Source organism: Sinohyriopsis cumingii, chromosome 13 (genome assembly GCF_028554795.1).
Source record: "Sinohyriopsis cumingii isolate HCF-2022 chromosome 13, ASM2855479v2, whole genome shotgun sequence".
NCBI classification, from domain to species: domain Eukaryota; kingdom Metazoa; phylum Mollusca; class Bivalvia; order Unionida; family Unionidae; genus Sinohyriopsis; species Sinohyriopsis cumingii.
The window spans coordinates 27,656,789-27,673,947 of record NC_142973.1 but is presented as its reverse complement, the minus strand read 5'-3'; the positions used below and the strand labels follow the sequence as shown (position 1 = coordinate 27,673,947).

Here is a 17,159-nt window from a genome sequence, read left to right as displayed (position 1 = left end):
CTTGTCTGATTTTGATAAAAGTTTTTGTAAAATAGGCCTAGATCTCAGTGTAATATGATTATGAATGAGATTTCTGCATGTTAATAATGTGATCTTACATTTGATTGGCTGTTTTTTGTCAACAGACTAGCAGCTATATTTCTGATCAGAATTTGATCAAACATGGCTTATGTTATCAAGATGTTGATGAGTTTTGTTATGAGCAAGATCTATGCATATTAATGAGGTAATCTCGTATATGATTGGCCAAGTTTACTACCACTTTTGAGTTTGGCCTCAGGTTTTTAAATAAGATTACATGGGTATGTGAGAAAGCTTGCCATCAGCTTCCCATGGTTTTCCCATATTGTTCCTCCACCAAATATATTAGCTGTCTTGTATAGCCTGTCATATACTGAAAAATGGCATTAAACCCAGAACAACCAGCCAACAAACCAATTCTAAACAGATTTTAAATTTGTAACAAAAAGAAAATAAATATTGCTGTCATGACCTGAAAATCAGATCATCTACATATACAAAAATTAATTTGTGCATCTTTAATGCTTCTTGCCCACTGCTATTGAAAATCTTTAGACAGACATACAGAATTACGGATCTTATAATGGCATGATCAAATCATCATGCCCTCAGTGATTGAAGTTAGTAAGTGAACACTTCATTGTCATTTAGTTATATTTTCAACAGTGGATGGCATACATGTTTTGCAAACACAAATATAGTTTCTAAAGTTTAAGTCATTTAGTAAACTTTTCAGAATTTGTAGAACAAAGTGGATAAAAGAGATAGGAAGATAAAATGACTCATTGTTTCAGTGAATATGAATCTAATAATTGGAGACATGAACCTGATAGTTAATTGAATTTATTTCTTTGCATTAATGTGTTAGTAAGTAAAAAAAAAATTTATAAATGATTTTAATTTAGTTATAAATAATCAGATATAGTGATTAACTTAACTTAATCCTGGGTTGAGACAATGTATGAAGAGTGTGTGTGTGTCAGAGAGAGAGAGAGAGAGAGAGAGAGATCATTTGAGATAATCCCCGATCAAAAGAAATGGATGTTCATCACATCCCATTGAATAGGATGTTATTTATTCCAAGGGTTGGGTGTTAACATGAATGAATGGTGGTACATTTGTTTTTTAATATTTAGATCTTACCATTAAAAAAAATTGAAGCAAAAGTGAAATTAAAACCCAGTTAAAACTTTATATTTAATATTTAAATGAATACATGTATCAAAGAAGTTCAGAAGGCTGTAGATGATACAAAGAATTGCATGAATGTAACATTCAGGTCTGTTCTTGACCCATATTTTTGGGAATTATTGCATCGTTATTGTTCTTCTTGTTACTGTCTTTCTTGCTGTCCTTTGTAAGCATCTTGCAACTGACCTGTTACATTTTACAGAGTTTTACCTACCTCCCATACAAATAAGTAGCTAATGCAAAAGTTTTTCTTACTCATGAAATTTTCCTATGGATATATTTATGAAACACACCTACAAAATAGCGTAAGATTTTCTTACACTTAAATCTGAAGGAAAATTCTATGTGTAAACTTACATAGTATCATGAAATGGGGCCATAATTTTGCATCAATTTGGCTAAGGTTGTTCCCTCTCCTGATCTAGGGATTATATTTCGGACCCAGTTTTGATAAAGCTTGGTAATTAAGCTTAGTGAAATGGTCAACATTTAATCTGAGAGGTGGAGAGAACCTAATACAATTTGTATGGACATACCATAAAATTTCATTTAATAAATTGATCAGAAATAGAGTACATTGTGATGAAACCATGGGATTTTATCCTGTTGTATGTTTTTTTAAAATATATATGGGATATAAAATGTTATTAATTTTATTTCCACATTTCCCAGGTTGAGGCAGCAGATGTAGGCAGGATTCATAAGATCCGAATTGGCCACAATGGAGCTGGAATGTTTGCAGGCTGGTTCCTGGACAAGGTAGGCAAAATCTTAGGCAATGTCTAATACATGAAGTGTAGAATTTTTCATTCTTTCTTTCATAAAGAAAGTTTATATCCTATGCATATTGAATTTTAATTCTGTAAAATGTCAGTTATGCAGACTTACTATACAGACTAATGATCATGTAGATTAATGGAATATCCCAGACTTACTATACAGACTAATGATCATGTAGATTAATGGAATATCCCAGACTTACTATACAGACTAATGATCATGTAGATTAATGGAATATCCCAGACTTACTATACAGACTAATGATCATGTAGATTAATGGAATATCCCAGACTTACTATACAGACTAATGATCATGTAGGTTAATGGAATATCCCAGACTTACTATACAGACTAATGATCATGTAGATTAATAGAATATCCCTTCAATTCACAATGTATTTTGAATAAAATTATTAATTGTTCATACAGCCAATAATCTGGATAAATTGCCTGTCTCCCTATGGGTCCAAATAATTTAAGTTTATAGTATTTTAAGTGCAGAATTTATATTGTTATATTTGATGATGATGATGATGATGATGATGATGATATAAATCAGATCATGAAACTGGGGTATTTAAAGCAGTCAATTACTATCAGAAACATTAACCTTGTATACTATAATACTGATACAGAGAGAACATGATAGAATTGAACAAACCTCTCTTTGGCAAACCCTAGCAAACAAAGATTGAAATTTTATTACAGGTTTAATGTATTTCATATGAGATGAACAATATCTATTACATGGCAGATTTAATAGAGTTTGTGAAATAAATCAACAGATTAAAAAAAACAGCTGTTTTAAAACATTTGGAAACCTGTACCATTGTGCTTTTATCTTCTTTAACACTGTATGACTCCATGCTGTGATATAATGAAATATACAGGATACGAAATGGATTCATATAATAATAATAATAATAATAATAATAATAATAATAATAAATTTTCACAGGGCAATCAAATTAGTTTAGAAAATTAATCTCACTTGAGGCCCTCTTATATACAAATATTTAGAAGTAAATGTTCAAAGATGCATTATAATGCAGTTATTTACAATTTCATTAAAAGAGAAATTGAAGGGGAAGGAAGGGAAAACATTACAGTAAGATATTGTGAAGAAAATAAAAATGATAAGAAACTGCAAAGGAATGAAAAAATACTTATAAATGATGCAGATGTATAATGTAGCCATTTTTTAAAATTTATTCATGAAAAGCATTTATCAAAGGTGCATCTTTCACATTATTAGGTAAACTGTTCCTGATAAATGGGCCAGAATATGCACAACTTTCTTAAATAATTCTTTTTGTGGTTTAGGAATTTTTTGTAACTATTACTGGGTGAAGTTTGATGACATCACCAAATTTGAATATGCCTTGCATATTTAATCATTTGTGCATCAGCATTGCAAATAAATTACAAAATTAACCATTCCTTGACAATTTGTAAGAAATTTCCAAAACCCTTGTTAATTGACAAAGACCATAAAAAGATTGAATTTATATATGCTTGCTGAGGTGTATGAACACCTGTTTTCATGCCTGCTTATACCAGCTGGCCTAATAAAAAGTCAGCCCTGTGTCTCATAATTACCAAAATCAAAAGACATTTATCTTGTGTGAAAGACTTTTGATGACTAGGAAATGACGAAATGCTTCCTGTAGCTATTGTTCTGTTTTTTTAAATCATTTTTTCCATACTGCTGATATTCTGCAGTGACCGCTTAAAGCATGATGAAACCACTGTTTGGTTAGGGAACACCTGACCACTAACTTCAAAAGGCAGGTGATCATTAAATACAGGGCATGTATATAGGTAATTTGCTTGGGGGGGGGGGTAAATTAGAAAAGCCATTGTGACCAGGTGACCATTGAACAGAGGTTGACCATTAGGACAGGTTTGAATGTATTTGTCTCTAGAGGCTGAACACTTTAATCAGATAGGCATGGCAACAGTTTCCTGATACTATATTACAAAAATCAAAAGTAGGACCAAGGATATTTTTTAAAAAAATCTAACTCTGTGAGAGATAGGGATGAAGTATTTATCTTGAAGAGCAAGCAGAAGATAGAGGAGACCTGTAGTAGAGGAGACCTTTCTTCATTATATGTCTTATGTGTCGATTAAAAAAATCTCCATCAACATGCTGGGAACCTTCAAATTTGTGAAAATGTGCAGTGATATATTCTTGTAAGAGAGATCCACTGTTGCTTCAGATAGTCTTGATCTTTTCTGGGCTGTTGTACTCGGAATACTTTTACTTATGATATATTCCAAGTCATTCCATTCTGTTTACATAAAGTTTCCAAATCATTTAGGACATCTAGGAGATTAGTGTGTAGTACTACTAAAGAGAACTGTGTATTATAGAGTGTGATATAATTAGCAAGTAAAGAGGCAAATCCCTGGTAGAGACTACAAATGGGGAGGACCTAGTACTAAAATGTACACATATTGTAAAAGTTGACATATTCTTTCAATTATTTCAGTATGTGTCATTAACAGTTCATTCATGCCTTTTTATTTATAGCTGCTAATTCAAAGAAAGCCCAGGAAAGGCACAAAGAAGAGAAAAAGACGACCTTCATCTGCCAGAAGTAGGAGTCGTTCTCCATTGCAATCTCGCATGGACATGTCTGATTCAGATTCTGACATCAGCAGTGTCTCTTCTCCCAGGAGAAAGAGAACCCATTCTATTAGCAGCAGTAAAAGTAAATCACTGAAAACTGTAAGTCTGTTTGGCAGCCTTTACTACTTTTCAATTAACTAGCTGTTTTTTTCCTTAATAATTAGAGAAGAGTAAGTATTATATTTTAGGATCTCAGGTTTAAATTTATATTTGCAACAGTAAACCAAAATTAGGATTGCAGATTCCCTTATCAAACTCACTTTTCCATATTGCTGTAGACATTGTTGACTGGATTTCCAGAATTTTCGGATTTGTTCATGCATTATCTAGACAAATTTCATTGTTTGTTCTCTGCATTTTGGTTTTACATTATCTCATTGAACAGTGACTGGCAGATTTGACTGGTTTCAACAACTGAAAAGCAGCGTAATATGTAACTTGTCACATATATCTGTCATGGCATAGTAGAGAAATCAGCTTTTAAAAAAAATACTTCTGATCATGTTTAAGAAAGTTATTTAAAAATTGTGTGTATTGGATCCCAGTGAATACATATCATTCAAAAGGAGAGTAAGAAACAAATTTAAGTGAGAACGATCGTAGTAAAATGACTGTAATAGGGTATTTATGCTGGACTGCATTAAAATAAATAAACATCTCACGATGCTGGATATGCACCATATACAATGACAAGATTAAGTACAGACCATCAGGAAAAAAAGAATTGTACATTCAACATTGGAAAAAACATGGAAAAATATGAGAACAAAAGAAAATCCCAGTCTGTTCTGACAATGTTTCCTAATTTGTTCTTTTTCTTTTGCCTACATTCATAGTAATTGCAGACCTGCCAACCCTTATGATGTTGTCGTAAGTCTTACGAACAGGGTTAGAAGTGGACGTTAAAGACCTCAAAAAGCCTAAAATTTCATTTTGACCCTTCAAAACCTTAAAAAAAGTAATTAAAAAACCTGTCAGAAACCTAATTTAAAAAAAAGTAAGTAATAATTTGAAACAATGATGTATGGTTGTACCCCAAACCCACAAAAATGCTTTTTAGACATAAGTTTTTAATACTAAACTTTTTAAATACATGTTTTCCAAATTTACAATAGCAGTACATTTTATTTTGCTGTACCACTGAAAACTGGACAAATTTTAAAATCAACTGCCTTACTGAGACAGTCTTGTTAGTGTTGGCAGGTAAATGTTTTGATTTTAATCATCTGTTTTATTTTTGGATTATTAAAGACTGTATACTAAGCTAACAAGAATTGTATCCTGCAGTAAATAAAGTATTGCTTCCACAAAATTAGTTTCTAAGTAGTCACTGAAAAAAGCCTGGAAAAAGATAGAATCACTCTCAGACCATCTAGACCCCAATACTTAGGTCCCCAAGACCCCAGCCTCTTGGGGACCAATTGTTTTTCAGGCTTGTTCAGTTAAGGCCACTTACATTTCTGCATAGGTCAGAAGTTGAGATTTACATTTATTAAGGAAATCCACTCCAGTGAAGAACATAAAAGTGGCTGAGTGGAATCTCTTTCTTTTAGTCATGTTCACATAAATACATGTTCTACAGGATTAGTGTAGGTTTGGTATATCATTTTTTTTTCTCTTGTGGTAAGCTGTTGACGTTGTAATGATGCATTTTTTCAGCTTATTGACTTTTCACATGTACACACTTGCATGTCTTTTTATCTTTTCCTTTTATTCACAGGTGAAAGAAGAGGTGGAGGAGGAATCTGAGTATGATGGAACTGAAACAGAAGATTATTGGTTCTTTGTGAAGAAATGGTTTGCCAAGAGTGAAGGCGACAAGGAAATTGTAAGAGAGCTGATACCTACAGATGAACATGGAAAGCCCCTCAAAGGAGCACTTGAGGGTATTTTAGCTGTTTTGTTCAACTAGAGTATTTTTACCAGGATAATCCCATGGGGCCTGTCATCTGATGAAGGGAAGAGGGTCTTATTATCAGACAAAACTCACTTAAAGATTTGCCAAAATTTTATTAATGTGGGTAAGTGCTTAAGAGCCAGCATGGACCTTTCTATGAGTAACAGGTGAATAAATCTTCCATACCTTAGTGTATCAGCATGACTCATTGATAAATTCAATTATCAACTTTGCCTACTGGTAAGTTGGTTCCCTTGAAAATGTCTGCTTATGAAACAACATAGCGAGATATACATATCATTGTTTGTGGCAACAATGGTGGGGCCACATCATCACCTTCATTATGATTTGAAGTTAAGTGATTGAAGTTATGTACAAGGAAAGTATATTACAGCATGCTGCATAGGTAAGACAGTGTTCTGGGGAACGCATATTTAAAAAAAGTCCCTTATATCAATAACAAATTCTTTTACTAGGTGTGAATAGTAATGCGGTCTCACCTGTTCTGAGAGTTTATCAGAGCTTAGCATTTGTCAACCTACCAGATACTTTGACTAGATGGCATCAAGTGATTTATTTTATTGCAACTTTACCTGATAACTCTGTCTTCTATATAAAACTTTGATTTAATGAAACTTGTTAACAATTCTGCTTTCACCTCTGTTTACAACAATAAGGAGATTATCAAAGTTTATATAAACTGAGTACTCATGGTAGATCCTCTATGTCACACATAGTTTTCCAGTGAAATATATACCTAAAACTTTCCAGTGAAATATCTCCTAAAAATATATGTATCAGTTCACACTACCTTAGAAATATATGTGCCAGTTCACATTACCCTAGAAATATATGTATCAGTTCACAGTGCCCTTGAACCTGTTCGCAATGCCCTAGAAATATACATGCCAGTAATCAATGCCCTAAAAATGCAGTGTGACCAAACTATAACACAATGGTTGGGATCCTTAGAGCCAACCATATTATAGACCAAATGATGTAACCAACCAAGTCGGTTTGCTGAAGAAAATGATACATGTACCAAAAAATTGCAGGATGGGGGGAAGTAATAAAAGTGGGTGCAAAAATATGAACTTTTGATTAAATGAAGATAAAACTAGTCTGAAATACACTTGTATCAACAACTTACATTTACATAGTGTAGTCCATGATGTGTTAAATACTGTACATTTATATGAGAAATCCTTGAATTTGAGAATACATCACATGTAATAAAACTCGTGTATCAGTTACATCCCATTAGAAAACACAAATAACACATATAAAATAAGGTAGTTCTTGTTTGATCTGTGTCCCATTATCAACAAACACGTGTCACTAAACAATTCACTACAATGTTGTTGCCAGTAGCCCATGGCTGTAGTTGTTCACATGCTGCATATACATGTACTTAAATTGGCCTAAATTTTGGTCAGCTGGAGACAGCTATCATCTTGCTGATACTACCCAGAGGATGAGGCTATTCTTAGGGAAATGAAAACATGAACAAATTAAAAAGTTTAACACCTTCAGTTAACTTGATGGCCAATATGTATTGTATCAAAAGATTGTAAAGTTCATTTGCGTTTTATGGTGCCTTTCGCAATGATCATAAACATAAGTGTTTTTCCTGCAAAAAGGAAACTTTTACAGCACAGTAAATGTCTTCCAGTCACTATGGAAAATGCAACAATCCATCAGATTCAATTGCTTTTATTTAAGTTTGGTGCTGGCATCCTTTGATGAAAGGTACTATGTACTTTGTCATTATTGAAGATTGCTTGCTTTGATGAGGGTGCATTTGTTATTGAAATCACCGCTAAAGGACAACTTTGGAGGAAACAACAAATGTCCATTTGTTATTGTGGCAGCAATATCAAATATTTGTAGAACATTGATTCAGACGGAATTTTTTTTTCATTTACTTAATATTTATACAGAATGTTTAGTGCTTTAAAGGTTTTAGCAAAACTATTTTTTCTGGATACATTTTTAAAAAAACATTAGCCATCATTTGGTTGATTGTAGCTGTTCCTCTTCTGCCTTCAAAGGTTAGTCGATAATAGCTAGTCTGGTAGCATGACTGTTTGAGTGTATCACAGCATACAGTATTCAGGCCAGATGTCAGCATAAGTAGATGATGATATAACAATGCACTGTTAAGATGGTTTGTCAATATGAACAATATGAAGGATTTGTTTATGTAACAATAGATAGATTCCAATGCATTTTATATCCAAGTTTGCGGCTTTCTTTCTTGGTGCTTTTGAATTTCTCCATTCCTGACCCAAGATTGTATATACAAGTTTAAACAGCCAACAATGTTTTTTCCCCAAAATAAATCACCAGATGGTATATGTTGTTGCCAGTAAGGAAAAAAAGTCTCAGTTTGTGACATTAGTGAGGCCAAGTGCAATCACAGAATACATTTTTTATGCATTATTTTTCCTACATTTAAGAAGCAAGAAAAATATTTTTTTGTGTATGAGACAAATACATGTATACGAAAATTCAGGAGCCACTCCACAATCATCTTATTTTTTAATTCAAAAGCAATTTCTTCCCCAAAATAATAGTACACATTTTTCATACTTTTAAGAAGACAGAATAATTTTTTGTATGAGAAGTATACATGCATATGAAAGTTTGGGACCCACAACGCAATTATGTTATATGTGAATTCAAGTTATAGTGGCGCATGCTTTAGCTGGGTCACATTGTTTATGTATCAGTTCACAGGGCCCTAATATTTCTTGCTGGACTTGACATTTGTTCAGCTTTCTTTTCTGTTCACTTGTCTGCCTGTCTTTCCTTTTATAATCAACAGTGCTCTAGCGATTGTCATATATTTTAATGTTGCACAGTATGAAAGCTATTCAAAAGGTTTATAAGTATCCTTTGATCTTTTCATCAGTTTCAATCACTGTTTGCCAGAATTTATGTCCTGAACTTTTTGATCATCTTTTTTTCTTAGCCACAGTCTCCTGCATCCAGTATTGTGTGATATTACCTAGCTTTTTAATTTCTAGGTATTTTTTTATTATAATTCTGACAGGTTTATAACCCTTTGACACTTGGGGCATTGAATCTGTTAAAAAGTGCCTGGATATAAAAATGAAATTGATAAAATGCCTCGATATGGATATATCTACTAAGATCTGGTACATGAATTTCTAGGGCACTGTGAAATTAGAAAATGTTTTGTTATGGATATATCCACTAGAACATGTTTCTGTCAATATTATTTTCTAATTTCAGAGCTTGAGTACATAGTAAAGGTGATTACAGGAAAAAAGTCAGGAGCTGGTACAGATGCTAATGTCTTCATCCAGATATATGGTGAAAATGGTGATACTGGAGAAAGGCAGCTTAAAGAATCTTCAACAAATAAGAACAAATTTGAATCAGGCCAGGTAAAACAAATTTTTTTAAAAATAGTATGGACAATGGATGGTTGTTTTGGGAGAAAAAAAAAGAGCTTTCTAGTTTTCAGAAAACAATGAGGTTTTTATATAGGTGAGGTTCATATCATTTTTTCAATATTCCTTTTTTGGAATGAGAAATAAGATGAAATGATGTATATTTTTCTCAAAGATGTATACATTTTTTTTGCATTGACCTGTGTTTAGCAGGTGATGTGACATATATATCACTTTTCCATTTAGTGGCAGTTCAGGTGATGATGACTGGTGGTTGCTTCAGAGTGAAAATGTTTTGGCAAACATTTTGAAAGTTAGATACAGTGTTTCAGATACACCATGGCAGTCCAAAGGCAAACATTAGCATTCCATAGGACCCATGTACTGTCACCCCATTATGCATATTTTTATCTGTAAAAACATAATTTTGTACTTTAAACAGATCTGTTCATCTTTAAATATATGTGTGTGTGTGTGTGCACCACTCCCTTGATAACTCACAAACCCACTAATAAGGTGGGGTCAAACATGGATCCCATTGTTTTAAAGCCAGAAAGTGCCAAAAATTTATCCCTATTTCTTGAACTTGAAGAAAATTGCTATCAAAATTGGTAATTGAAACTTTGATATATTGCTCGCTTTATCATCAGAAATGGTAGATAGGAACTGGAAATCGTAATCAACATTATGAAATTATTACCTTTTAATCAGAAGTCATAATTTGTTACATTTGCTTACCAAATGACATTCTTAGTATGCCGTAATGAATGATATTCAATGAAATTTCGATCAATGAAAATGTCACTTACGCATGGTGGAGGCTGTACTTTAATAAATAAATACAAATTGAATAATTTTTTTATCAAGTGAAATTTGTATTTTATTTCTTCTTTTAGTTTTTTTAAGTGTAATCATCATAAATGCAATGTGTCTTCTAGTATTTAAACGTAAAATGTGTCAATCTGCCATAACAGCTATGTCCACGAGCATTTCTCAGAGAACCTATTTAAGTGCCAACCTTGATTTGATATCTGACTTGTGAAAGTATTTCTTGTATTGTTGGCACTGAATTAAAAGCTGAACTCCTTTGTATTATTATGTTATCTGTGTCTTTTGTATCAAATAAAGGAGGTGGAATAAAAGAAAAGTTAAAGGCATGAAATCCTACATGCTTAAGATCTAGTGGCTCCGGTCGTATGTTGGTTGAACTTATTTCAGTTTTTTAATCAAACACTGTTATAAATGTTTTTGTGTATGTCAGTGGTTCCCAATCTGTGAGCTGAGGATGGAAGGGGTAATTTCAAGGGCTATCTATTTTCTCTATTGACGGAGCCTAAAAGTGCAACAGTTAGCATGTGGAGGTCCACAAAATTTGTTGAAGTTAAGAAGGGGTCCTCATGCTTGAAAAGGTTGTGAACTACTGGTGTACATAATATAAATAAACTACCTTAAATTAACCTACTCAGTCATAAATGTGATCAAAGATAGCAAGGCAACCAAGCCAAATGAATACTTTATAAAATAAATCACAGATATGGTCCATTGTGAAGAAACAAGTTTCAGAGAATTCCTGGATTGACACATAGAGATATCCTCGAGGATGATAAGAATTTTCACTGTTATTTTCAATGAAATCATGGCAACAAAATTTTTCTAACTGAACAATACAAAATTTTGTTTTGACGTGGATGATTGTCTCATGAAATAAATGTTGCTAGTTTTTTAAAAAAGGAATCTTGTTTGATGGTGTATTAACATTTGGTCTGGTTCCCTGCTTTGTACACTCGATGCTTTGCACTCCACTACTGCACACCACTCAGGGAACCAGACTAATTAACAACAATCAGATACAGAGACGTAATACACAAATGTTTTCTTGTACATGTGATGGTTGTTGAAACCAGTTGGAATAATGTTATTATCTTTCAGATGTTGGGCACCTTCAAAATAAATTTATACAGAATAACAAACAACTTTGTTAGAAAAAGCACTTTATTGACAATTATTCTCTACACGATTATAAAATGGGGATTCAGTCATTAAACAACTTAGTTCCTATCCACCTGACAGTTTTCTTGATGTCTAGCAGGGATGGCATCACTTTTTTTGAGGGGGGTAGGTCCCCTGGTAACTCGCGCCATCACTTATTGTGCAGTCTATATTTTTGACCCCATTGTGCACGCATTATCGAGAGACAGTTGTACATATGTATGTATGTATGTATGTATGCATGTATCTGTGTATGTATGTATGTATGTATTTATGTATGTATCTATGTTATTAAAGTTCTAACATTAAATGTTTCTCTATTTTCAAGGAGTCCAAGTCTAATATGTTTGAACAAAACCAGGTATATGTGATGTTATGTTACATACTCACCTGCTAACCCTGTTGAGCCTTGATCCGTTTTGTTGCTTTGCCTGTAACGTACAGCTAGATCTTGCATGCAGGCTATTGGCCTTTTTGTGTAAGATGCTCATAAAATGTCATTTATAAATGTATTATCATCAGTTCATCTTAATGAGCATTACATATCAACCAGAACATCAATCAAAAATGGTGGATTATTTTTACTGATGCATTTAATTCAATACCCTGGGCTTTATTAACTTGGCATGCAACCTCACTATTGATGCTTTGTTGACAGAAACCAACAAAAGACAGTTCTTGAAGTCTGATGCACTCAATTTATTTTCAAAGGAGAAAACTCTTCATAAGCATGGATTTCAGTAGCCATGACTGTCATTTGTCTCCATTCACATGTTAAGATATCAGAACAACCAGCTAAGTGTTGTAGGATTGAACTATCCGTTGAGGATAAAATTAATCTGAGCAGAGAGTATGAATCTGTGCCAAAACCTATGATGAAGAAACTAGGGGAAAATTTTGGCATAGGAACATATTGAATTATATGGATTCATTAAATATAATACATTATCCTTCAAAATTCTAACGGACTTTAGTAAAGTAATAGAAGGATTTTGTTCCCTAATTGTTTCTCAAGACAAGGACTATTTCTGTATAGAACAACTTTATTTATTCACAACATAAATGTGCTTTTTTCAGGAGGAACATGTGTTGTGTTAGACTGGCCACTTTAAATAGACTGTAAGCCAGACCAGCATTGTATAAAGATTGTGTCTTACTTTAGGAAATCTCAGTCTCACAGTTGAAATGGTATTATGCTATGAATACAATCTTTCATCTGTCAAATGTTTTTAGCATAAAAAGTGGTATACAATTACTTGTAATTAAGAAGTGTTGATGTCTCATTTTTGTAGGTACCATATTATGAATCTGAAGGTCACCAGATGGTGACCACCCACCATTTTCACTTGGCAGTTGTAAATATTTCGTCACAAATGTGACCATTTTTGTCATAACTTGGAGCACTGTTGTGTCTGTACATTTTTAATCATTATGCTGCCCATTTTAAAATTTATTGCACCTTTTCACAATTTATGTAAAAGCACTGGTCATTGTTCTGCCACCAGTTTAGAAACATTTTAATGGTACTACTTTTATTTCCAGTTATGTCACTGTCTCTTACTATGTATTTTGTTTTTCTTTTTGTTTGTGAAATAATTGTTTATGTAATTACATTTCTTCAAGTGATCTTGTATAGATTAACACATATTTTTTTTATATTGTTCATTTATTTTATTGTTTAATTTTGTATTTTGTTTGGTTTGAGTGTTTGTTTTATTTTGTTGTGTATCCTTGATTGCTTGCTTGCATATGTTTGTTGGTAGTTTTATCTCTCATCTGCCCATCCATCTGTTTGTAACTCCATTTCCTCCTAAACTAATTGGTGGAAACTTGTCAGTTTGTTACATAGGTTGTCCATTGGCAAGAGGGACATGATCTTGGGGCCCCTTCCTTTCAGTCTCTGGGTAGTACTCAAATCATAGTGACCTTTGTAAAATAAATTTTTTCCCATACTTTACATATACATGTGTTAACAATAGAGGACACATAAATATGTAATGGGTTTTAGGTTATCACCCCTTCATCAGAGTCTGGAGTGGAGGGGTTGGGGACATTTGGTAGGAGGTGAAATACAGTTTTGCATTGGGATTTACAATGGTCAGACATGTAAAATACTTTTTCTCTTAACTGTATAAAGCATGATATCAGGAGAGAGCCCACAGCATTTGTTGTGACATATGCAATTTTTCAGGCAAGAAACATTTTACACATCTGGGTACTTCAGCTTGACATGAATAGTTGAGAAAGCTAAGTTTGATTGATGCATTGGTTCCTGAATAAACATTCTGTCATTGATTTACCATGCATTTAGCAAAGAAGTTGTACAAATGATGATTAAAATACGCACTACCCGGAAAACTCTCATTGGTTGATTCCAGACACAATTGATGTATAGATGATAATTTCATTCAGCGAATACTGGCTGTTGATTGCAGTGATGACAGTGGAGCTGGGAAAGTCTTACTGGAACAAAAATTTAAATATAGAATAAACAAGTCTATAGACTATTAAAGGCTATTCTTGATGAGAATTTCTTGCATTTGATCATCAATCAAATGAATTATACAGATAAGAGGGTAAACGAGGCAGACTTGATTGACAATAGCCTCATGAGGAAATAGAAACCTGACACACCTATCAAATTAAACCTCTTGTTTGCACTGGTTATAGCTAAGTGTTTAAATCCAAAAATTTGTTCTTTATGGAGAGATCTATTATATATAGAGATGATACATGTATATAAACATATAAAAAGGGTTTCAGAATATCTTTTTTGGACAGGTGCCTTATATATAGAGGTGATACATGTATATAAATCTATAAAAAGGATTTCAAAGTGTTCTTTATGGAGGGGTGGAGATTCATGTATATTAAACTTATAAACAGGGTTCCAGAATGTTCTTTAAGGAAGTTGTCCTGAATACAGAGGTGATAGTCCTAAGTAAAGGTATGAAAAAGGGTTTCAGAGTGTCATTTATGTGCATATGTATTTGATGTGTTGGTGTCTGCTAAGGCAGCTTTCAATGTAGTCTAAAACAACCAAACATTTGTTGCATTTTATTTTATAAATATAGAATCCAAGTCCTGCAAGTCTGTATCATAGATTATTATTGCTTGATGAACCCTTGCTTTCTGTTGTTGTGCATGATAGCAGTTATTTGTGGTAGCATGGTTAAAGATGCTCTGACCTGGAAATCATGAAACTTTGAGTTTGATATTGATTTCTCTCTAACAGCCAGTCAATCATGAAATTCTAAAAGCAACATCATTTATGATGGGCTAGCAAAACATTATCAAACAGACATTTTGAGGGCTCTTTATTTATTACAAATTTCTATTTTCACATTTCTGTTTTCACAGAATTTGTTGAAATGCTTGCTAAAGAGAAATGTTCTTTTTAAAAATATTTGACTTGAACAAAAATGCTATTTGATTTCTGTTACTTTAACTTAAGAACAAATACTGGTATCAGTTACCCGATTGAGACAGTGTAGTTATAAAATTAAATAAAATGTTATGCCCACCAACAGAGCTCCTTCAAATAACTGGAATTATCTTTCTTTCTTTATTTTTATCAATTAATTTTTTTCTCAGCATTATGGAAGTAGCAACTTCATATTGAAAGAAACAAAGAGAGTAAGAAAAAATATCCAATACAGAAATATTAAGTTCAAATAGCTGAGGTTATCGTGTGCCATTGGAGGTTGTCAGAAATAAAGTAAAAACTCAATGATCTGTGATGGTTTCAGAGTTTTCCTGGATATTTGATCATCTAGTCTGGATATATGTTGGCTTGACTTTGCTTGTGAAGATTTAGGAAGGAGGATGTCCATGTCTATTGCACACGCACTGGTGGCTAAATAGCCCAATATGTGACAGGCATGTCTGTCCACAGAGGCTGCAGGGGAATGTCTGAGTTGTGGTGGATGCTGCCAATGGTTCCCGTTTTTTCTTTGCCATCTTTTTTTTAACCAAGCTGGCCTGTCTGTTTTGTTCAAAAGTGGCAGTGGCCCCATGAACTGTACATCACCAGCTTTCACGGTCAGCAGCTTGTGATGCCCAGAGAAGAGATGCAAAGAGAAGTTCTCTACTCAGTTTTTCCAAGGTCTTGGTATTGGCCTGAAGTCACTTTAAGTTGAAGAGGTTGCCATCAGCACGAAATCAGATATAGATGCCATCTTCATCATCAAAGTCTTCTGTTGCTTTTTGGAGCATCTTGCTGAAGAAGATTGAGAACAATGTGGGGGCTAAAATGCAACCCTGTTTCACGCCATTTATGACGGGGGAAGGTCTGTGACAGGTCGTTATTGTTTCCGACCTGACCAAGCTGGTCTTCATGTAGCTGGATGACCATGGTAAGGAACTTTGGAGGACAGCCTAGCTTTTTAAGGATTTTCCACAGTCCAGTTCTGCTCACCATGTCAAATGCCTTCATCAGGTCCACAAATGTGATGTACAGTCCTTTGTTTTGTTCTTGGCATTTCTCCTTGATCTGTCTCAGGACGAACACCATGTCAGTTGTGCCCCTATTGGCTCTGAATGTGAATTGACTCTATGTTCTTCTGCAATGGTTGGCACCAGTCTGTTTAGCAACACTCTAGTAAGGATTTTGCCTGCAATGAAGAGTAGAGTTATCCCATGGTAGTTTGAGCAGTCAGACTTTTCCCTACAAGGTGATGATGACTGCATCTTGGAGGTCTTGTGGAAGTTTCCCTTGCTCCCAGCAGCAAACGAAGAACTTGTGGCGTTTGGTGTGCAATGATGGGCCTCCTATCTTCCATATCTCTGGTGGGATACCATCTTTTCTTGCAGCCTTTCCAGTCTTCAGCTGTTCTATGGCTTTTACAGTCTCTTGCAGTATGGGTGCCTCATCGAGTTCCATCTTTGGTGGCTGTTGTGGGATACAGTCAATAGCTGCCTCCTGGACTGTGCAGCTAGTGCTAAAGAGGGTGTGGAAGTGCTCTGACTAGTGGTTCAGGATAGATTTGCTGTCATTGAGTAGCTCTTGACCATCTGCACTCTGTAGGGGGCTCTGTATTTGGAAATAAGGACAATACACTGCTTTCAATGCTTCATAGAACCCCTTCTAGTCACCAGTGTCAGCTTACAGCTGGTTTCTAATTGTTTTAGTCTGGATATATATATATATATATATATATATATATATATATATATATATATATATATAAATAAAACAAATGGTAGGTCTGGAGAGCACTTTGTTGAC

At 33.9% G+C, this 17,159-nt stretch overlaps 1 protein-coding gene across 2 annotated transcripts in view; it reads left to right on the top strand.

Moving 5' to 3' along the window:
- Positions 1-17,159, top strand: part of LOC149785097 (lipoxygenase homology domain-containing protein 1-like) — a 225,905-nt gene that overhangs the window by 132,877 nt on the left and 75,869 nt on the right. The window contains exons 23-27 of one of the 2 annotated variants that reach the window (XM_089978855.1): positions 1,885-1,971; positions 4,529-4,726; positions 6,348-6,513; positions 9,783-9,937; positions 12,261-12,293. In XM_089978855.1, coding sequence (XP_089834981.1) covers positions 1,885-1,971; positions 4,529-4,726; positions 6,348-6,513; positions 9,783-9,937; positions 12,261-12,293 — 639 coding nt within the window. The remainder of the gene's footprint in view (positions 1-1,884; positions 1,972-4,528; positions 4,727-6,347; positions 6,514-9,782; positions 9,938-12,260; positions 12,294-17,159) is intronic. The other variant, XM_089978857.1, reaches the window with a different exon arrangement.